The sequence below is a fragment of the Crinia signifera genome, chromosome 7 (assembly GCF_055691185.1).
Source record: "Crinia signifera chromosome 7, ASM5569118v1, whole genome shotgun sequence".
NCBI lineage: Eukaryota > Metazoa > Chordata > Amphibia > Anura > Myobatrachidae > Crinia > Crinia signifera.
Genome location: NC_139223.1, coordinates 115247766 through 115272702, shown reverse-complemented (window position 1 = coordinate 115272702; position 24937 = coordinate 115247766). Strand labels below are relative to the sequence as shown.

General features: G+C 39.5%; 1 protein-coding gene across 2 annotated transcripts in view; it reads right to left on the bottom strand.

Moving 5' to 3' along the window:
• The window catches only part of CNTNAP5 (contactin associated protein family member 5), a 469403-nt gene that overhangs the window by 241751 nt on the left and 202715 nt on the right, over nucleotides 1-24937 (bottom strand). For both annotated transcript variants that reach the window (XR_014450796.1, XM_083153658.1), the window contains exons 6-8: nucleotides 23326-23510; nucleotides 16318-16461; nucleotides 6151-6415 (exon numbers count right to left, since the gene is read on the bottom strand). Coding sequence is in view for 1 of the 2 variants with exons in the window: in XM_083153658.1 (XP_083009784.1) it covers nucleotides 6151-6415; nucleotides 16318-16461; nucleotides 23326-23510 (594 nt within the window). In the remaining variant the exon portion in view is untranslated. The remainder of the gene's footprint in view (nucleotides 1-6150; nucleotides 6416-16317; nucleotides 16462-23325; nucleotides 23511-24937) is intronic.

Below are 24937 nucleotides of genomic sequence, written 5' to 3'. Positions count from 1 at the left end.
AGCTCAAGGCACACTAGTGCGCCACGACACAGTGGTTGAAAAACACTGATCTAGACACAGTATTGTAGGTGGGTATCTCTGTGCCCTGGGCTGGCATACCCCTCTGCCGTGTTTCCAAGACATCATACAACAAGTACTGGGAAACACTGAGAGCAGTCAGGGAAAACACTGAGTACAGATGAGTGTTGAATGCTTCTTAATACACAAGTTGCATTCGGGCAGTGATAAAGCTGCCCCTCGGCCTTGTGTGTAGGCTCTGGTCACATACCCCTTGTTACAGCACTGCATCTTGATGATTTTAAACTGTGCCTGGCAGTTTGAACTTGTGGTGCATTTTGTTATGATCACATTTTTTTTACTTGATGATTATTCAATTGTTTTTATTTCTACGCATTTTTTGCAAGGTTGGGCTTTATGCAGAATATATATGGATGCCCAGTGGATAGGAGCTGGTGGCCAAAATACTGATGCCAGCATCCCAAAAAAGGGAATCATGGCAGGGGTCCACAGGCTAAGCCTAACCTTCTCCAATGCAGCTTAATGCTCCTTGCCACTGCCTAAACTTAACCATGCACTCCTGCAGCCTATTGCTAAATCCTCTGCTAGTGCCTAATCCTAACTCCTCCCCTCCCCCAGCCTAATGCTAAACTGCCACCCACACCCATATACATATGTTCAGGATGCTAGCAGTTAGGTTTTGGGTATTGGCATCCTTATCAATGTCGGCATTCCGGTGTTATTTGTTTTCTGTTTTCACTTTTTGTTAACAGTTATATTAATTTTTTACAGAATAAAGCCAAAATTGGCTTGCCAATCTTCTTCCGTTGATTGCTAAGCCATTTACTTTAAAAGCAATTAGCATTAAGCTCCTTTTGTGCCAAACCAAAAATAATACCCAGGCATTTAAAGGCTGCTCAGTTGTGACTTTGTCTTCAAATATGTCAAATCATCGTAGATAATAACATTCCTTGTAAAAAAAATCTTTTGAGACACACTTCTTTTTATAACCGCCAAACCCCTCTGTACTTAACAAAAGGAGAAATCCAAATGAAAACTAAATTAAAACTCCACTAGATGGACATCTAGTTCTTCTTTTAAAAGTAGCAAATAATAATCCCTTTAGAATTCTCTTATGCTGTATTTGCAATAGTAAGCTCTACTGTCAGTAGTTTGCCATTTAAATGAGAACAATACCTAAAATGAAGACTTTGAGTGCAGCTGTCAAAAAAAAAAAAAATAGAATATTAATTGTGGTGTTCCTTCGATCAGGTTGTTTTCCCGAAAATGCTGTCCAGTGTGCAGCACTCTCTTGTTCTAAGGCGTCCTGTTCCAAGCACTCTGCATTAGCTCTTGCATTACCATCTGAACGGTCAATTTTTTTAAGTACCCCTGTTTCAATGCTAATAATAATAATAATAATAATAATATGTAATATAGAGCTCTCTCTCCTATATGACTCAAGGCACCTAACAGATAAAAAGAACATAATATACTAAAGAAACAATGTAGTACTGAAAAGCTTTAAAAAAAATACAGAGAGCATGGAGGTACTAAAGCGACAACATAGAAATGCTGGAGTAAACAGGAAAGCCTTTAGTATGTGTTTGAAATATACTAGAGTGGGGGCCTTTCAAACTGTGTGCAAAACTAAGTATCATAGAGTCAGAGCCTCTTAATTGCAGTGCATTATTTTTGCTGGGAGACCAATGTAGAGGTCACAGTAGAATAATTGAGATAATCTAAATTCATGTATGACTTTTGGCAGATCTTCAGAGGGAATAAATTGCTTGGTTATGGCTATATTCATCAGATTAAGGCTTTATAAGTGACAAGCCACCATCCAGGACAACATTAACATTCCACCCATGATCAGTGTTTTGTAATTCTGAAGTATAAGTTCACTTGGTTGACTATGCTGCAGTCCTATCCTTTGATGTTGAGATCCTATCATGTTTTATCAGGATCCAATCACAGACAACTGACATTCATCCACACCTGAAGCTCAGTACTTGGAGTGAAGTACATGTACAGTTGTGTATGGTAAACCAGGCCATGATTTCTGACTATTTAACCAACAGAAGCATGTACATTGCTAGAGAGACTACCTCATTTTCTAGGCCATAATAGTGTTCTACTAAGTTTTATGTACCATAGTGGTGCTCTAGGTAAGGCTATGACTGATGTTATGATGGATACTAGTTTATTTTATGCACCATAGTAGAATAGTGCTCTAGTTTACATTATGCCACATAATACCCCCAATTCACATTATGATATACAATATCCTTAGCTAATATTATAACACATGCCTTTGTTCATACTATGCCACACTTCATATTATGCCACAGTAGTTCCCCAGTTCATATTATGTAATATTAGAGTGTCCTCCACTCTGACCTGAAATTATACCATATTACAACAAACAGGTCAGAGTATTCCACATTATACACTGCATCCAGAAAGTATCCACATCTCTTCACTTTTTCCACATATTGGAGGTTATTCTGGTTGGTGCGTAAATTTCCGAATTCTTTCGGAGCGGACATCGTACGAAGAAACGCCCACCGGTCGTCCGCATTCGGACAGACTCACTCTTTAAGAAGAGGGCGTGTTTACGGACGACATCCAAACCTTGCGTGTGCGGTGGACACACACATATTCTGCACGGTCTTACAGCGTCTGCACGGTCTTACAGCGTCAGTACGGACGGGAACCTGCCCATACGCACCGATGCGGTGTATTAACGCAAAACTCACGACTATTATCTGAACTCATAAATCGGTCACATGACACACTTATGCAATTAGGTAACCGGTACTTATGTATTATCTGGACTCCCATGTTAAATGCACCCCATTTTTTCATACCCCTACTATCCAACTACGCATGGAGTTGATTTTATATAGTGTGGCGAGCGCAGCGAGCCACCGTGCCCGAAGCGTGGCGAGCGCAGCGAGCCCCGAGAGGGGACACGGTCTCATAAGAAAACCGGGAGCCCAGATATTACATAAGTACCAGGCAACCTCATTAAAAAGTGTTTGTTTGTAATTGGAATCAAAAATGCAGCCATGCTTTCAGCATATATTTGTGTGTTTTGTAATGGTCCATTTAAGCTGCAATGGTTCCAATTGAAGCAATGACAAGAGTGTAATTAATGAGTAATGAGTAGAGGAGTGGATTGTATTGTGTTCAGCTGACATTGGTTCAGGTGCGGCAGTACTAATTGGGCGTTCCAAATGCCTAGCGCATGACCGAGTGGTGTCCGCAAAGCAATACTTGCTTATGGAGACCGCATATTTTCGGCCTTTTGGTTCGTTTGGTGTTCTGTCCGAATGCACGCCTACCAGAATTAGTGCACTCCCTTGTGTACGCCCATGTTTACGCCCAGTTTAGCCCACTTTGAAACTACACCCCTGTGTACTTCCGAATGACGCCCATATTACGCCCATATTTTCCGAGTGAATGCGGTGCACTTTTTTTGTACGGTATTAGTGAGAACGAGTACGGAGACCTTGCGTGGCACATGCGCATAGCGTTGCCCATGCATGCGCAGACGGCTAACAAACGCCATCCGAAAGAATTCGGAAAATGACGCATCGACCAGAATAAGGCCCATTGTTATGTTACAGCCTTATTCCAAAATGGAATACATTCATTTTTTAATGAACAAGTGAAGTGCTATGAATACTTTCCGGATCTGTCACATAACAGTGCCCCTTTTCTAACATCCAGTACAAACATCTGACTGACAATGGAATGTCACTCCATGCAGGCTAGGTGATGTTCTCACCCAATAATTTAGCAGGCAAATCCAGGAAACTTTTGTGCAACTATATAATCTAAAGCTGGTTTCACATTGCAAAAGGGGGAAAAGATGTATTTACTAGGAATAATCAGGCGCTTTGCAATGGGCTGGGTCTCCAGTGAAAGCAGCTGCTCAAATGTGGGGGCAGTCACTCCCCACTCGAGAAAGAGAAACAAAGAGGACTCACGCTAGGTGAGTCGAGCAGCGCTTATATCAATGAAAAATACCATTGGTTGAAAAAGTATAACAAATTTTACTGTTTTTAAAAATACATACAAAGTACAATAAATGAATAAACAAATAAAAACAATATAATAATGGTATAATGGATTGGGTGGGGAAATAAAAGTAAATTGGAATGAATAAAAATGAAAATGAAAAATACCCCGCCTCAATGGACACGTCTGGATGTACTAAGTGATCACTTGTTAGGAAGGGGACAGGTAAGTGCACGTTACCAACAGTGAATTGTGGATCCTTATGAAGTGGATTAAACTGGGGGTCCTCACGATGTTTGTGGCTGTATGAATTGCTGCTGGAGGGAAAGTATTTCGCTTGAAATCACACCTTTGATAAAGCTGCAGGACGCAGTGAAACGCGTTAGTTGATTGCCCCCTGCCTCTGGACATCGCTGTGACACCTTTGCTGTACATGGACATTACTCCCATCCTTATTCCATTTGGATACTTTATTTTGGCGGACACCGTGCTCAATAACCACTGGTCAACACCATCTACACCAGTGAGGACTGCTACTGGGCACGGAAGCCACGTCTCCACCCCATTGCTGGAACTCTTACTGGGTGCATCGCTTCAGACAATCCTTTGGTGATCTGAGACAACCAACATCATTCTCTCACCCTAAACAAAAGGTCTGAAATACATCAAGCGAAATACTTTCCCTCCAGCGGCAATTCATACAGCCGCAAACATTGTGAGGACCCCCAGTACAATCCACTTCATAAGGATCCACAATTCGCTGTTGGTAACGTGCACTTACCTGTCCCCTTCCTAACAAGTGATCACTTAGTACATCCAGACGTGTCCATTGAGGCGGGGTATTTTTCATTTTCATTTTTATTCATTCCAATTTACTTTTATTTCCCCACCAAATGCATTATACCATTAGTATATTGTTTTTATTTGTTTATTCATTTATTGTACTTTGTATGTATTTTTAAAAACAGTAAAATTTGTTATACTTTTTCAACCAATGGTATTTTTCATTGATATAAGCGCTGCTCGACTCACCTAGCGTGAGTCCTCTTTGTTTCTCTTTCACATTGCAAAAACCTGCTTTCAACCCATTTTTCTAAACGTGTCTTAAAACGGGTCAAAAGCCAGTTAAACCCCTTTCATATTGCATGTTGTAAAGGTATATTGCATTTTAAATACCGTTTTTGTACCTTTCAGATTCAACCTGTTTCACCCATAGAAAGCCATACAATGTAATTTTAAATATTTTTTTCCTGCTTGTGGGCTGGGATCAAGTGTGGTTATCATTTGTAGCAAATGCAGTTTCTGAGCTGTCCAGACTGCAGGGAAAACGGCTCTAAAACGTGTAGGATCCTGCTTTTAACACGTTTCAAAATACCGGTATTCTGTAACCGGTAAATTGATTGTGGAGCTTTCATATTGCAGCTGGTACTGTTTTAAAGCAGTTAAAAATCGCCAATATGCCTTGTTAAAACTGCAATGTGAAAGGGGCTTAAGTCTGGGGCTAAGTCTGAACCTCATAGCTAAATCTTTTCCTGCACCCATTATAGCTAAGCCCAAATGATAACCCTGTTGCTTGATTCAGTCACCAGAGTACTAGCAGCAGAGAAAATTACTTGGATCCTTCTGACAATGCATTGTACTTGATGAATGTCATCTGGGTGTGGGGAGTGGGGGTAATTGGGCTACGCAACCTTATTCTAAACATAAAGGTGCTACCTTGCTGAGACTTGTAGTTCCACATAGAATAAAGAGAAAATTCTGTAAAATTAAAGTTCGCATTACTCTGGCAAAAGTTGTGGCCCTGACAACCACAACCATCTGGTAGGTCCCTAACATTCTTAAGGTCCAAGGCCAGAGCGCAGAACCCCCCTCCCCCCTCCCCCCAGGCCAGTACAAGCCCACTAGACAGGTGTGAGAATGCAAACCAATGTTTTCAGTAACAGTTAAAGGTGAATTTATGCATCAATAAGTTATTTTAAGGTGGAAAATATCTTAAAAACTGTGCACAAATTTAGCAAATACTGTACACACAGACCAATCTTATCTATGCACTAACTTAGCCTATGACATAGACAGTACACCAACAAATAATGTTTGATACAAATCACAATGCTTGCAAAACTTTACCTGTGCTTATTGGCAGTATGTTTTCAATCTCCTTCTGAATCATAAGAAGCAATTTCCCAGAATATAGCTGGAGTACGAGGATGCCGGAACCACCAGAAAGTTTCGATGATAATAGAAGTCCATCACTATTCCATGTACGGAACTGGAAGCTAACAGAGAGTTCATCCATTTTTGGGGTCCCTGGCAATAACAGGTAGCTTGTGCTAGAGCTGATGAAGGTAACAGGAACAATGTGGGGTTCTGAGCAGGTAAACGTTATATTCCCCTGTAATACAAAAATAGAACATAGAAAATGTCATATCATCGCATGTCTAAATGGACAGAATTCATCGAACAAGGATTTTCTTGAGGTTAAACTTTAGTACACAGCAAAGAGACTCTTGGGATTTTAATCTTTCCCAAACAGAAGGTTCAATTTTAGATAAAAAATCTCTTGTTGATCTATTAGCTGTTTACATGATGACTTCAAGTAGGTCAGGAGTTTGTAGAACGCAAAAATTGTATGCAATGACTGACACCATACAGTAGTTGTGTAACCGTCAAAAGGTATTGCAGTTTGTTTACTGTATATTACTAATCTGCTCAAGGGTGTTACTGACACCAAATATTTTATGTATTTTCTTTTTTTTTTAATTACAGACAAAACATATTTCATTAAATAGATAAATATTCGAGCTTGATACCAGACGTCAATCAGAACACAAGTTAATTGTTTTTCAAATGGACACAAGGGGTAAATTTACTAAGATGGGAATCCTATTGCAGATCAGATCAGTGGCAGAACCACCAAGGGTGAACGGGGTGCAGCTGCTATGGGGCCCAGCAGCTGGGGGGCCCCATGGACAGCAAGCAATCCCCTGCACCAACCTGTAGTTTTATTATTTTATTAGTGAGCCATGGTGGCCACCTGCATGTGCGCGCTATCACTGGGAGCGTGGGGAGTCTTGCGGGGGGTCACGGGGGTAGCGCAATGAGGGAGAAACTGGGCGGGTAAAGCAGTGAGGAAGAAGCCAGGCGGGTAGTGCAGTGAGGGAGAAGCCTGGCGGGTAGCGCAGTGAGGGAGAAGCCTGGCGGGTAGCGCAGTGAGGGAGAAGCCGGGTGGGTTGCGCAGTGAGGGAGAAGCCGGGTGGGTTGGGCAGTGAGGGAGAAGCCGGGTGGGTAGTGCAGTGAGGGGGAAGCCGGGAGGGTTGTGCAGTGAGGGAGAAGCCGGGAGGGTTGCGCAGTGAGGGGAGCGCAGTGAGGGAGAAGCCGGGTGGATTGCGTAGTGAGGGAGAAGCCAGGCGGGGAGAGAAGCAGAAGTGAGACACTCGGAGCCTGCTGGACAGGCTCTGGAATGAAACGGAAGGTCATCCGCCAGCGCTGTTAGCCGAGTGCCTGGGTCTGGGACACAGTGAGGAAAAAGGCAATCCTGCTGGCTGCTGCTGGTGAGCTTGGTTACTGTACGTGAACATGTTGCAGCAGCAGTTATATGATTATATTGAAATAATAAATATAAAATGTTTTATTTACAGTTTTGGGGGTTTTTTTATGTGTTTTATCGGGATGCGGTCATTTGGTCTACTGCATTATGGTCGACAGTCATTAGGTCGAATCCATTAGGTTGACATGCTAAAAGGTCGACATGACTCTAGGTCGACATGGGAAAAGGTCGACATGATTCTAGTTCGAAAGGTCATTAGTTCGACAGGTCATTAGTTCGACAAGGTCATTAGTTCGACATTGTCTATGTCGACATTCACAAGGTCGACATGGAGTTTTTCACTGTTTTTTGAGCCAACATGTGCCGACAGGCGGTATTTCATGCCCTACCATCCACTAGGGCATGGTGGGAGAATAAAATAGTGTGCCGAGCGTAGCGAGGCACCGTGCCCGACGCATAGCGAGCGCAGCGAGCGATGCGAGGGGATGCAGTGCACTTTGAACTGTGTCCATGTCGACTGTGTTGACATTCAGGTAAAAAAACAGTGAAAAACCCCATGTCGACCTTGTGAATGTCGACATAGACAATGTCGAACTAATGACCTTGTCGAACTAATGACCTGTCGAACTAATGACCTTTCGACCTAGAATCATGTCGACCTTTTCCCATGTCGACCTAGAGTCATGTCGACCTTTTAGCATGTCGACCTAATGGATTCGACCTAATGACTTTCGACCATAATGCAATAGACCAAATGATCCCAACCCGTTTTATCTGACCTATACAATGTTAATGTTTGTGACTATTCACAGGCAGTGTATGTACCATTACAAATTAATGGAGCGATCACCAGCTACAAATAGTCACAGGCCGGCGCAGCATGCCAAATCGCAGCAAATGTTAACATGGCTACATTGTCCTGCAGACCCCACAGTGGCTTGGAGGAGCCAGCACCGGTGGGGTCTGCGGGAAGTGTCACTGCTAAGATGATATTGCGCCGAGTGCAGTCTGTTTAAGTACTGGGGTTAATCACTGGGGCATGCTGTGCCACAAGAGTCCACCCCCCGTTTTTTTGTTTTTAAGATTCGTCCCCAGTATTTTGACAGCAGTCAGGATGCTGACGCCAGTATACTGAACCCCAACATACTGACTGCCAGGATGCTGACTGCATCCCATGAATAACAGGCATTATGGTGTGTGGCATCTTGTGTATGTATGTGGTATAATGTCTAAGGGGCAATACGGTGTGTCACATATTGTGTAAGGGGCATTGCGGTGTGTCGCATATTGTCCAAGGGGCATTACGGTGTGTCACATAATGTGTAATGGGTATTGTGTTGTGTCATATTATTTATAAGGGACATTGTGAGGGGCCCCATTATAAATGTTGCTATGGGGCCCACAAAGTTCTAGTTACGCCTCTGAATCAGATTCTACTTCTTATTTCTTTAGCACCTTTAAAAGATAATAGAATCTGATTGGTTAAATAGAACTTGCATCTTAGTTCATTTACACTTAATTGTCCTTAGCACAGTTCTCGCTTGTAGTGATCCAAACTTGGGCCACCCCCGATGGTCGAGCTTTGTGCATGCACATTTCTGCACATGTGTACACCGTTGCCGGGCCATTCACTTCAGGGAGGGAAGGCCAGGGCAGACACAGGGCCAGACCAGGGGACCACCCAGTGTTCTATATCATTACGCTGTTACCAAGAAAATTCGGCAGGGGGGGGGGGAGCAGTGTCCGGCCGGGCTGCTTTATGTGTGGTGTTGAATCAGGCCCAGTATCTCATTAGAATTACCATAAATTTATCTTCATTAGAAAAAATGGCTCCCAGAGTGAAGCATTTACAAATACACAAGCAACAAATGAGATTCATACAGAGTATGAGCACTTCATGTTTTCAGCAATGAATGGAATCCAATTAACTAATGTGTGTGTAAAATGCTGTTGCCTTAAGTGTAAATTAATTTAGCTGTTTAATGTTACTTAATAGCATCATCTTTTATGTATTTAATTGAATGTCTTTCTTCAGTAAATGTAAGCATATATAAGTATATACTGTATATTTCTGGCCCATGGCATTGTATTCTCCAGACACATAGTTAGTTCCTGGTGGTGCTTCATCATGATGTCACATGTGCAAAAGGAGGACAGGCCTAGTAGGCAGTGGCATCCTGTTACCCAGCTGCATTAACAAAAAGTGCCCTATTTTCCTTTACATTACTGAATACTGCTGACAGCTTTATTTCAAACAATATATAAAATAATAAATGAATATATATATATTCATGGCTATCTTCTGTCATTATTTAAATTACTTTTCCCCATAAAAAGGAAAATATATACTCGTTATAAATAGGATTTATTTGAACTTTCTGTCAATAATAATTATTTATATAGATATACATTATTATGGATATCAGTATACTATTCCTCACCTCTATTAGATGAAGTACCGCCAGTGACCACTAAAGGCCCCTCGATGGACCAAATTACTCCTTTGTGTGCTAAAAAGATGGTAACGAATAAGAGAATTGTAGGTAGGAGCAGGGGTGATATGTACTTAGCCTTGTAAAGTGATCAAATGGAGAGTGAAAACCACCAACCAATCAGCTACTACCTTTCATATTCCAAACACAGCCTGTGACATGGTAGTTTACAGCTGATTAGGTGGTGGTTTATAACTCTCTATTTTATCAATTTTCAAGCTCAGTACAAGGACTGGGGCTGGGGTGGAGAGTGTGTGGGCTAAAAAAAAGTCACAGCTCATAGAAAGTACATTGCAGAAGCCATTCTTTTGATGGGCTTTAACTAGTTAATTAACAAATTGTATTTTGCTTGGAATCTTCTCTAACATTACCCCAATTTAGCTTGTTAGCTTGTCCAAGGGAAATGATCCAGAACAGATGCTTAATTTTACCATATTGTTTACTTTGGCATATTCCCCACATACACCAATTTTAGATAGTAAATTCAACTCTCAGGGTAACAGAATTTGTATGCATGTAAAATATAGTAAATATTGTTATAACATATTCAGTCTTGTCCTATATTGACAGTCCTAGACTCCACCTGTGGTTGGCACCTGAATTTCTGCAGGCAATGAAGGATAAAGAAAATCAGTGGCGGCTGCTGACTATGCATTGCACGATGGGGGATGGGGCGTGGATTGGTTATCACATGTAATGTTGTATGTAATAAATGTTCTGGCTGCCTGTGACCTTGGGACACATCCATGACTCAGTATTCTGCTACTTTCTTCTAGACTAAGTCCCCAGTCTCTCATTGGAAAGTGTCACAGAGTTTGGGGTGGGCTTATAGAGGAGGGACAAACATAGGGCTACATTTATTAAGCTCGGTGAAGTGATAAAGTGTCTGGTTTTTATCACCGGCCAATCAGCTCCTACCTGTCATTTTTCAAACCAAGCCTGTAACTTCACAGTTAGGAGCTGTTGGCTGGTGATAAAAAACAGACACTTTATCACTTCCCCAAGCTTAATAAATCTGCCCCTGCGTTACCAGTGTTCCAGGTACAGCATACAGTTCAGTGAAACACAGTTCTAATGATCCCTGGGTAAGGGAGCTAGCACATATATTACATGTATGTTTATACAGTATGTGTTAAATTCCCACCCCTTCCCCACGCTGCCCACGAGCAGCAGCTACCACTAATAAAAACAACAACTATACTCTACGATAATCTCAGTATTCTAAATGGTTCAATAGGCAAATAATGTAGACTTGGGGTCCACTTTCTATGGTAACTAAGATAGCTACATTTTATTTGTCCCAACTGAAATTAATTCAATTAGTAGGTAGAAAGGTACAGTAAGCTATGTTCTTCAATAACGATGTCTGTATTTGTATCATACATGTGGACTAAGTCTCCCTTTTGAATAGCTTATGCAAAACAGAAAAACAAAGATCTCCTATACAGCTGTTGCTAAACTACAGTATGTCAGTTATTGAGTGTAGAGTCATAGAGAGCTGCACCAGGACTTGGTATTTTTTGAGGGCATCACTTAGTCATGGTAGGCATAGGCACACCCTCTTTGGGATTTAAAAAAAGGGGCAGTGTGAATCCCCCATCCATTGGCAAATCTAGGGGGTTAGTTTTTGCAGTGGCAGCAGCCTCCCTGGCCCCACAGCAAGAGAGGACACAGAAGCATGTTCTTTGCTGCAGATAAGAAGGGGTGGAAGATTTAGGCCCCTCCAACAAGCCATGGTAATTAGTACCAGCTTCTTCCCTTCTCTCATCAGCCCTACTAGAGTACCTAATTTCACAACGCAAGCTGAGCCAGCAAACCACTGACCGCTCGAGTCCTTCATTTTCATAACTCCACAAAACGCTAAAGAGTTTGCCAATGTTTTCTAAAGGATCTTAATGCTTTATTTTCACCTTGGAAATGAAATGAGACAGACTTCTTGTTGGTTGAAGCTGCTTGTTGCTACAGCTTTTGAATTATTCACAAACAAATTCCATGTTTCCCCCATGATTGAAATGCTGAAACAAAAATGTATTTTAATATTTCTGTGTTTTATGTTCCTTGCTTTGATTTTAGGGCAAAATTTGCACATTCTGTGTTCTTTGCCAAGAATACATACCGTACTTACAAGTTGCTCTCTCTATGATGTTGTAATTGGAAGTGACAAGCTAAAACTCTGAAGCAGCCAACTTCTCCACATTTCGATTAAGTGCAAAGATTGCCAGCTCTCCTATGGTTTCCTGATTGGCTGTTGTCTACAATACAGAATCAAATTTCTGTGCAAAGTACCAAGAGTATCCTGGACTGTATACTTCTTGGATGTTAGAATGATTTTATTTTCTTGTAACAAGGAGTTCTCTGCAGAGAAAATACCTTAATATATTCATTACAAAGACTCGCTTTGATCATATTTTGTGTTTTGTTTTGATGTTTGTGGCCTGTAGAATGCGACTATTCTGTAGCACACCTTCAGGAGCAATTAGTGATCTCTGCTCACAATAAAACTGAGGTAATAAAGATGAGAACTCTCATGTGGAAGCAAAGTGTAAAGCAAAAAATATGGAGCAAAAAGACAAGCAAAAGATTAAATAATATTTGTTAAAATGATCCTACTTCAGCAAACCCCAAAAGTTTTGTTTTACAGCAAACATTAAAGCGCAAGAATTATTTTACTCAAATTGCTAAAAAAAATATCACTACCAACTAAACATACAGTAACAAATTCTGGGCGCCAAATAAAATAGTCTGAGATTTTTGAGAGCCAGAATGTTTCTGGGAAGGTGAGCCACGGCTATCCAAGGCCTATTGTTCTTGGATGCAATACAATACACAGAACAATACAGTAGGAGATTAGCACAGTAATCCAATGACTCAATCATATTAAAGGGCTAGATGAGGATGGCTCCTTCTGTAGTGACTACATTTGAAATGGCTACTTTTAGCTTGCTACTAGTACATTTTGCACTAGAACTAGTATCTTCAATCTTCTTTTCCATGACTTATCTATGGGTTGGTCAGGATAGCACTCTCCAGTAGAGCTAGTTGACCGAGAGGATGGGGGGGGGGGGGGGGGGGGGGGGGGGATTTCAATCTTTCAACTAGATGACCCATTATAAACCTTTGGTTTTATTCATTGGTGCTGCTATGGGTCACATGTTATGACTGTATGCATTCTGTGTGCCCTGGATAAATTGTGTTCATGGTACTTTAAGTGATAACCCATCTGTGTCCATGATGTGAATTATTGTAGTTCTCCCAATATGTATATTTAATGTATATCTCATGAATGTCTGTTTGGCTCATTTAAAATCATATCTGTATTGTGTATGCCTTGATGATGTGTGAAGTAGAATTAGAGCCAGATGTATTAAGCGTCAAAAATTGATAAATTGGAGAGTGATAAACAACCAGCCAATCAGCTGCTACCTGTCATGTTACAGGCTGGGTTTGAAAAATAACAGGTAGGAGCTGATTGGCTGGTTGTTAATCAGTCTCCATTTTTTTTTTCACTTTTTGAAGCTTGATAAACATCCTGGGGCATTGCTTGCTTTTCACCACAGGCAGCCTATTTCTGGCCCTGGACACAGACAAGACAGTCAACATACAGCAGTGTCAGCTTCCTGTAATAAACCCTAGCCAGGTTGGAGGATCCCATTTACTACCAAAAGGTACGACTATTCAACCATGTCCTCTAAGCAAGAGAGATTTAGGAGTTACAGTAGGTATTTGCAGAGGAAGCCTATTCAAAGACTATTGTAAGAACAAAGGAGCATTCTTTATCCAGTATCTTTGGAGGGCGGGGACTACTGAGGATAAAGAGTTTGTGAAACTACAGTATAATGATCAGCAACGCACACTGCTAGTTCACATATTAAGTGAATAGATTCATGCTAGAAGTGATCCATTCTTCTTATTCTTTGATACATTGACAAATTTGCAAGTGACATTTTTTCCTTTATTTCTGGGTGGCAGCTTTCTATTCGCAATCTACTGCAAATTCTCTGATTAGTGAGGTGGGTGCCCCTAGTGTGGTGGCTGCTTAAAGGGGGTGTGGCTATGGTGGAGGGGCATGGCTCCATGGAAGGAGGCATAGCTAAGTGCCCTAACCTCCATTTCTCATTCCGGGGGTCTAGGAGAGGTTGCCCCCAGAGATTGCATTGTCTACAGTGCAGGCTTCTACAGTGCAACACCTGGCTCCTGTCACTATGTAGGAGCTAACAGGTGACACCCAGGTGAAGCCCGCATTAACATTGTGATGCAACTGTAGGTGTGTCCTGCTACTGCCTTTTAGCATTTGCTCCTATGATGCTCACACATCTGCGGAGTGCTATGCCACATGACGCTGCTAAACTAAAAGCAAATACGTTATGTAATAAATTATAACTGTATGTGCCAGAACACATTTACAGGATGCATTCAGCATCCTGGTGGTTGAGATGCCAGCTATACTGATGCACTGATGCAGTCATCCTGACTACTGCTGGCAGTCCATTTTCAGAATACCAGAATCAATTGGAATGCTTGGAATGATTAAACAGGGCATGATAGCATTACACCGGCGATGGGGGGATAAGTTAAGCTAATAGTGGGATGTCTAATGGTTAGGCTGAAGGAGGAGGTCATGGTTAGGTTGCAAGGTCAGAGTGGTATTGCTAGGAACTTAGGAGGGGTGGGTAGTGTTAGGCTGCAGGACTAAGCAGGGTGCTGGAATTAGGTTAAGGCACTATCGGAGATCATTAGTGTCAGGCTGTGGGGAAGATTAGGGCTCAGCTGCTAAAAGGGAGGGTTAGGGTTAGTGAGAACAGGGGGAGGGTTAGTATATTGACCTGGCTGCTGTCAGTATTCCCTCGTTTGAGATGCCAGTGTCAGTATTCTGACTGCTTGAATCATGAGCGCTGATCATCCATATGTATCCTACATTTACAATGTCAATTTTTGAGATACTTTAAATTTTATTGGAAGTGTATGAGAATACCAATACACTACCTAAACACACATATACTAGATTCTGGGGTCTGTTCAAAGAGCAGTGAAAATCCCAATTTTATTCACAGAATGGGATATTGTGAGGAATTTCATTACTTCTCCAGAAGCGCCACAGCTCCATGTTTGCATCATACAGTATCACCATACGTTTGTATGAAAATGAAAGAAAAAAAACCCTGCTGTGTACAGATTTGCAATAATAGGATGGCCTAATTTGTACTACAGCACTAAAAGTACAAGGGAGTTGCTTACTTCCATGTCTTCTGCCTGTCATCCATTTAAGCTCCACCCTTTATATCCCAGCAGTCATTGCAGCCTTTCCTGAGCATAGGTGCCAGCGCATGCGCAAAAAGAACCTGCCTTTGATTTCAGGCAGAACCAAAGCTGAAGATAGGTTCACCAGAGCCCTGGGTTTCCCATCACTGTGCCAGAAACTGCTACTTACAAGTGTAGCCATGATCATTCATGCTGTGATATATATACATAGTTATATACATTGTGGCATGATGCATGGTACGCCAGGCTATAAATATACTCACCCAGTGATTGCCCATAGAATTTAAAGATGTGTACATATCTAGTAAAAATTAACGATTTCTATACACCATAGGTGCCAATTTATGTTTTTGCTGTTTCATGGGGAAGGGGTGTGGCCACAAAATAATACCAATTTATATTACGGAGCACAGTTGTCTCCAAAATTCAAATTACGGCAACAGAGTTCCACATCCATAAATTCCCCCACAGTGCAGGTACTCTGCAGACAGTTTCCCAGGTGGCGGGTCCGGCAATGTGGGTGCTGCAGCCGCAAATTAGCAAGTTAATATGGCAGCCCAGCGTCGGGACTCGGGCCTGTGGGTGCTCAACAATTTCCGTGGGTGCTCGGGCCCTTGAGCACCCACAGAATCGGCACTATGCTATACACAACATGAATAGGCTCCTGCATGAGAAACGATAGCTGTAGTAATTAGATTCTATAATTTACTGTTTTTGAGAATAATAATGTGTCTGCAATGTCCATAAATTGCATAATTGGAGTTGCTGTATTTATAGCTTTTTAGCTCCCAGTTTAAAGCCCCCATACACTATGCGACTTCTCTTACGGGAGAAGTCACATCCGATTCCCCATGAGACACCCAGGACCCTCCCGGGCAGCAGGGTCGCGTGCAATACATCATATGTCACCAAAAGCATGCAAGAACCAACCATCAGCAACTGTATATGAAGTTATATCCCCGTTTTACAATAACAACACAGCAAATAATTTCTTACCACAATGTAGATCTGAGGTTTGCGTCTCTTGGCCAAATCAATAATATTTACTCCATTGTAATATAGGTTTTCAATACAGCCATGAAAATTTCTCTTCAAAAATGTTCCAGGTTTTCCAGGTACTGGAATCCCTCCAAAGCTGAACTTTGGGAAATAAAAAAGAAAAAAATTTTGGCTCATTTCTCTTTCTGTACGACATTAAACAACAACAACAAAGAGAATACATAAGATTATGAGGAACGGAAATACATACTTGTGCAACCTGGGCCCAAAATATATATGTGAAATTTCTGAGCTGTTTTGGGTCAAAACAAAGCAACCTCTAATAAGCAAATTTGCATGTGTTAATGATAGAGATTTGTTAGTGTTTAATTAATACTGCTCTACTAAAATTTATAATTATATGTAGATATCAACAGAACTGTCTAAAGAAGGGCAAAAATTACCAGAAAACTCGGGATCGGTGAAACTTGCTAAAGCAAATATTCTCCATGTTTTACATTGAAATACAGACTTATGTACATTTCTCTGCCTGATATTCCTTCTATTGCTTGAACATCAAAGACCATAAATTATGCAAAATGCAAGTCTATAAATTTAGGACATGATTTAGACTTTAAAGGCCATAAGCTTACAAATATGCTGTTGTATATTGAATCAGAGGCTTTAAGATGAGTGCAACTTGAAATTATCATCATCAATTCATCAATTCTCAAACATGCAACAGATGTGGATCATTCTAAAACACCCTGAAGACAAGCACAGTGGATACTCTGACTCTAGTTGAATGTGTGAACAATGTACATTACTTTAACCCTACGCGTTTCATCCTTATTGGACTTCTTCAAAGGAAATCAATAGGTGAGATCGGCTTTAACAGACTGTTCATATAATCAAATGACATATAAGCAGTAAAATGGTGGAATTAAACTTTCTATCCAGCGATACATAATTTTGAAATACCTTGTTTGTGGGCAAAAGTCACAGTGAACTATGTGACTTCTCCAAAAGCTTGTAAACCAATCTTATCTACTAATTTCCTCTAAAGAAGTCTGCAAGGACAAAACGCGTAGGGTTAAAGTACACTGTTCACACTGGAAATCTGATTATCCGATGTGCTTGCCTTCAAGAAGAACCAAATGATTAGTAATTAACCTACCATTGATGTGGACATGTATATTGAATTGTTATTTTAACTGCTGCACATCTGATGAAATCTTGTTCTTATGTCAAATAAATCTTAAATATTGTTTTTAAGTGAACTTTTATGTGTCTGGATGACCATATATTATAAGGTCAAATACTATATTTTTGTTGAAAATGTTGTCCAATTACTCACAGAAGCTGCAAACATTTTTTATCGTTGATCTCTGATTTAGATACCAATCAGCAAAGAGAGCTGTAAAAACACAGGGTGGGGGCCACCTAGTGTTATAAGAAAGCAACTGATTGATTGCAAGGACAGGTTGCTAAGCAGCAATCAGGTTGCTAAGCAGCAATCAGAGTCCCATTCTCATCAAATTTCTCAATTATTTACCATAAACGGAGTAAAGCCCCTGTTTTCTGGATGTTGCTATACATGTACATAATAAATATATATATATATATATATATATATATATATATATATATATATATATATATATATATGTGTCTGATGGGCATTCATACTGTTTAAGAAAGTGGTCTTGCATGAAACTTATTTTAACTAAGATAGCTGCTCCTAAAAAAAAAACCATAAAAAACAAACACAAAAATAAAATGTATTTATGATCATCAATAATCAACATCATCTAATATTATAAAACCTCAGCAGTTTATCTAGCACAATATAGTTTGTAGGAGGGATACAGACATATATACATCGTAAAAATGAAAATGTCTGTTTGTTTGTTTGTTTGTTTGACTAATTGCAATAACGTCTGAAACCACTGAATTGATTGTGATGTGGCTTTCACCATGGTGTAGGTCATTTTTCCAGGCAGGTTTTAGGCTAATTATTATCACGATTGGTCATCTGGGGGAAGCGGGCTTGGTTCCAAAGGGTCAGGTCCTGTGTAATGCTGTAGGCAAGTTGGCAGCAAGCAGGCTTATACATCTAAATAGTGACTGATTAGTTGTCAAAGGGCTGTGGGTGGATCCCTGTGGTAAGTGGTTCCATGAAATACTATCAGCAAGTCATCATGGCACATGTATACTGTGATTTAATTATTCAGAGACAAGCATCAATAATTATTACTTCTTGGGACTAACATCTATAATTTTGAATCCGAAAACACTAGTTAACCGACTTCTGTTAAATATGAGTATTCATTTACTACTATATGGAAGTGGCAGGGATGTAACTACCAGATGCAATGGAGTCGCCTGCCTCTGGGCTCCAAGCTCTGAAGGGGCACCTGCATGTACAGCTATACTTTTGTGGTTCACAGTTGGATCCAAGTGTGGCCACCTGCTGCTGTTGATGAACGTATGCCTCTGGGTAGGGATGCTGGGATGTAGAGAAGATGGCCTCTCTAGAGGTAACCTGTAGCCATATATGTGAGGCAGGAACATGGAAAGTTGTGGCCAAGAGGATTTGGGTTGAATTTAGTGGGTGGTTAAGGCAGTAATTGGAGATGAGTTTTGCATATGTAGAATGGGATCACAATTGTGGATTGTGTTAAAGTTTAATACTTTTAATTTTAGGCCAATAGAAGGATAGGACATTCAGGTTTCAGTTGTATGATTTGGGCTGTGAATACGCCTGGCAGTATCGTTCATGGTTTACTGACTTGGTAAGTCTTTCTGTAACTAATTATGCTCATTAAAATAATGTTTACTTTATATTGGAGGTGGTGGGGGGGGAATAAAGGTGCAGACAAGGTGTCAGCATTGATAGACATCACTTTTTGCTTAGCGGGCAGCACTAAAGTCACCATCTGAGTAAATTGAATCTGGCATCTATGTTGGCTGTAATTGGAGACATCCATGCAGTGAAGGGAACTATAAATTAATGCTTAAGATGCAATTAGTAAATTTCCTTATTATTTTCCTTTAATATGAAGTCCACATAAATCATTGGATCCAACATTTAAATATGTAGTAATCGTTTCATTTTATTACAAAAGTAAAAATTAAGAACAAGTTTCAAATTTAATAAAATAAAATGTAATATTTAATTGTTTCTATCCTACTGTAAGCAAAAATGCTTCACCTACTGTATTGTAGTTCATTACAGATACACTATTAAATGTATACGAACATGGCTTATGGCTTTAATCATTTATATAGAATGCTTTTATAATTTATAATTTCCTGGATTAGTAATATACAGTAATTGTTTAAATGCCGGCATTAATCTCTATATCATTATTTATTGTATTGTGCAAAAACTTGGACTACTACATTATTAAAAAGTCACAATTTCTACATATATTAATATTCATGCCTTGTAGTTTCAATGTCAATTCTGCATTAAGCAATGACCATCCTTTATACTTCAGGATAATAAAGGCCATTGGGACATGAAAAGGTCATTGACCTTATTAATTAAAATTTTTGATTTTATGTTTTTAATGAAGCTTGTAAAAGTCAAAGTGAAAACAAACTCCACAGTATGTAAATATGTTATTATTTTAAAGAAATAAAAAATTGTTAATATCCCAAATGCACTTTATTGCTTTATGAATAAAATTACAACTAAACATAGCAATTTCACCAAACACAGTATGTAAGAGCTTTTACATAAAGATCACGTTTTTTGGGGGGAATGTAATAGAGCAAGAAGAAAAGGAAGTGCGGTACTTCATGAAAGATCACACTTACTGCGGCAGATGTAAAGGATTAAACCTTAACAAAACATAAATGCAAGGGTGATAAAGAGAGATAAACGTCCAACCAATCAGCTCCTTACTGTCTTTTTTCAAGCACAGCCTGTAACATTGCAGTTAGGAGGTGATTGGTTGGACGTTTATCTCTCTTTATCCACCTTGCATGTATCTCTTGTTAAGGCTTAATACATCTGCCCCACTGTATTTTTAAAGCGGCATTCATTTACCCTGGAAAAAAGCGGCATTCATTTACCCTGGTTTGATGCAAATAATTGGCGCTTAAAAAACCACACAAAGTCCTGGTTCTCGCACTGAATTACATTTGCCTCTTTATTGCTAAAAACATTTTATGAAAATAGTGTTTGCAAAAAGTAGCAAACAATTCTCACTCAATTTCTGTTAGTCTATCGTACTACTGTATAGGCATTTCTGATTGTCTAATTTATAAGGTAATGATATATATGGCTATGTGAAATTTAAAGCCTATTAATGTATTTCCTAAACAGCCACAGCAACTAATTTCAGCTGATTCAGATCCCTGTACTAGTTGCATACTTCAGCTGTTCTGAACATTTTTCATTGTGTAACTGAATAATAACTTGCATTAATACCGGTTATTTCCTACAATTTTATCACCAATCAAATGCCCTAAAATATTATTTAATGACAGTCATAATCTTTGGTGGGTTCCATATGTCACTGAATTTTATTGAAAATCTGTTAGTAAAAACAAAATATCAATGTCATTAGGCTACATTGCACATATGCTTATGGATGTTATTCAGATAATAAAATTATACTGTGTAACCTATGTGGGATTCAGCTAATCATCTCAGCAAAACATAAAATGTATTCAAATTAGGAACAGAAAATGTAAACACTTGTACATAGTATATAAAGAAAAAAATGAGAAATATAGTAGTCAGATGGCATAAACCTGACATAGCTGACAGAAATGACCTAACCTCTAATGCTTCAATATAATTTATGAGTATCATACCTGTAATTGTAATAAAAAAAAATAAAAAAAAAAAATATATATATATATATATATAGTGCAATCAAAATACAAAATACATAATTTTAGAGTAGAAATGATAGTCAAATATAGATTAAATGGCATATTTACAGTATCATCTGTGTTTTTTTAACGTAGAAAAATTAGAAAATCAGTTTTCACAATAATATTGTATAATAAATGTATCAGTATAATTACATATCTAAAGTAATCTAAAGATGGTGTCAGGGATTTCTTCTGAATAATATGCATAAGAGAGAGGGATCTTGTCAGATCCTTCACCATTTTCTCCCTCCTCTAGCTGGGGTTTGCACCACAGCATCAAAAGCACAAATGTTTTGTATGTTTCATCACAATTAACCATATAGAGAGATTTAAAAAAAATGTTTGTAATATGTGTCTATGGGGTTTATTCTAGTTCATTCTTTCTGACAAAATCCTTCTTAGATGGACAAAAACCATGTGCACTGCAGGGGGGCAGATGTAACATGTGCAGAGAGAATTAGATTTGGGTGAGTTATTTTGTTTCTGTGCAGGGAAAATACTGACTGCATGATTTTACACTTCAATATAGATCTCACTTTGAAGAAAAACCCCACCCAAATCTAATTCTCTCTGCACAAGTTACATCTGCCCCACCCGCAGTGCACATGGTTTTGTCCATCTAAGAAGGATTTTGTCAGAAAGAATGGACGAGAATAACCCCCTATGTGAGTAATATATTTACCTTTACTGTATTGTCTAGTAAATGTCAAGACAAGACTCCTATGACTTCTAAATTCCAGTACTGGTTCTGATATTCAGCAAATGGGTGTTTAAAGGGGTGGGCTGGCAAGGCTATCGCCGAGGACAATACCTGGGGGTGTAGCTGTAGTCACCCCACCAAATGCTAACAGCTGCTGAGCAATAGAACCCTGTGGTTTTCCACAGAGGAGGGACCTCTGGCATGTACCTCTTGAGCATACATGGCCAACTGCTGAATATTTCCTGAAGGCCCTGCCATTCAGAAAAAAAGAAGCACAAAGTGGAGTAAAAAAATATATAAACTGAAGGGGAAAAGAAGGGTTTTCTTTTTGATGTGACTCATGAGGCTGATTTGAAGTGGGGTAGAATGCAGAAGTGACATGGGGCAAAAGTCTGGGAAGACATGGGGCAGGAGGCTGTAGTTACAGGGAGCAGTATGCTGGAGAGACATGGAGCAGGTACAGGGGCACATTAAGAGAGGAGAAGACCCCATTCCCAGTCACTGATACAAATCATCTGCATCCCAGATGTACAGTATATAAAACATATTTAATATGCCTTGACTTTCATTTCCTTCTTTTATGCAAGCAAAATAGTAGGTTATAGCAGCTTTTAGTGTCAGGATACAATCTGATTCAAATTGCAACACTTTATTGTTGCAAATTATTCCTGTATTTCTGTTGCCTATTAACTACCTGCATTATCATATATAAGCCAACAACCATTCTGCTGCTGACATAACTAAAACATCAGTAATATGGCTGGGTGGTGACTGGCTTTAACAAAGAGATGTGCTGAATTTAAACACGAAAGTGAAATCAGGACCCTTTGACCAGACGAAAAATTAGTTAAACAGTCCTACAGACCACCTCAACACAACTGAAACAATTACCAAAGCTACAACAATAACTACTGTAGATGTTTGTATAACCCTGGACTGACAAGGCCATACTCATGAATTGCTAATAGTAGTAGGTAAAAAATGCAATTTTTAAATGTAGCATACAAATATTTTTCAAAATATATTCTTTTAAAGAAGATAACAATATAAATATATCATCAAGATAAATCATTATAAATTGACCTGAAAATGTCACAGCAAAAATCCTGAAAATCATTACAGAGACCAAATGGCATGACTAAATAGTCATCTCTGGTGTTTAATCACATTTTCCATTTATCCCTCTGTGTATTCCGCATCAAATGATACCACTTAAATTTCATTTATTAAAGTTTTAAGCTCTGCACATTTGACTAAATAGATCAGTTATTAGGGGGGTAACGGACACTTATACATTACTCCTCTAAAGAATGATTAATATATTGGCAGGTCTTTTAAGTGAAACTGACAAGCTTAAACAGGTCATCCATATTAATGTAAATCTGAAGATTGATGTTAAAGTGTTACAAAATGAACATTTATAAAGGACACACCTCATAGTCTATGTCCAAGTCATCCGAATCTCCCTTGGTGCGAAAATGCTGGGTGTATTTATCCACCGTGAAGTTGACTTGCTTGTTGAACCGATCTATTAGAACAGAATGCCAGTGCTGGTCATCCAGGAGGCTTCCCAAAGTGACCACGGTGTGAGTGTTACCAAAACGAAGCTTAGCATCCCCTGGAGGGATAGAAAACAAAACAAAATAGAAGAGTGAATATAAATTGTTAGAAATACAGATGGAGCCGCTGCCATCCTTGGCCGGCGCCCGCCAGATCCCTTTCACTGGCGAACAACGGTGATAGGGACTGGGACGCGCATGCACGCGCATCCCAGTATTTCGGCGGCTGGGCAGCGTCTCCCTGCCCGTCTCTGCTTCAGGGAGACGCTTCCCAGTTCGGGGGAGTCGGGGCAGAGAGGGGGACTGGCGGTGACGGCGGGGGAGGCAAAAGCGTTTGCTCCTGTTGTCTGCACATGTGCAAATATATGTGTGCACATGCGCAGACCTCCCACCAACAAAAATGGTCTGAATTCACCCCAATCTGATCACTACTGAATTGGGCCCTTATGTCAATTTTTTTAATTCTCAAACTGTAGAAAAGACTAAAACTGAGGCAGATTCGAGAGAGCTGAACATATTATTTAAAATAAAAATGCTTTAAATATGATTGAGCTCAAAGGCTACATGGCATACTGTAGTATTTTTGACAATTTTCCATTATTCATTATGAATAATGAAGCAAAACTTGAACGCTGTAATGTTTGCTGTTTTAATACAAAAAGGTGAAAATAATTATAATTGTTGCATCTCTTATCATTAAAAATAGATCAGATCAATTGCATGATGAACTTAACAGAGATTAGTTGACAACAATAAAATGCAATGCCAGATAATTATTTAATGTGCATAACCCAGAGACATCTTGGGCTTGCAAAAAAGCAACAGAATCTCTAGGAAATCCCCAATAATTGAACATATGTTACAGATAAAAAGCAACTGCGATGGTGTAAACATACTGTAAGCTTCAAAATTGACTTAAAAAACTATTACATTTAAAAACAAAAAGAGTTCACAAAATGAATGAATCCATAGTTAATGATGACATACACAGTAGCTTGTCTAAAGAGTCATATTAGATATCAAGAGAAGACTATCATCTGTCTATATCTCTAGTGTCTGTGTGACTCCAAAACACTGCCATCTGTTGGTGACAAGTGAAATAACATCTACTAGCTTTTGAAGCATTTGCTTCAAGCAGGCTTGCTAGTATTGGATACATACTGTAGATAAACTGTATCTGATTCATCGAGTTGAAGCACATTAATGGCTGGTGTTTGCAATGGTCTCATTAGCCATACATTCTAATTCTCTTTAGCACTTTTTTATTTTAGTAGATGCTGGCCTGGGTATAACCAAATGATTTGTCACATAGGAAGTGTTGATATAAGCAGAGCATTCAGCCCCCATGCATAGAGAAAGTTCCATATACTGCGTATATTCAAAATAGGCTAGAAGGAAGCAAAGCATAGCAGATTTTCCTCTCGCTAAATTTCATGGGCAAATTTGACATTTAAAGGTTCTCTGTTTATGATAGAAAGCCTGGAAT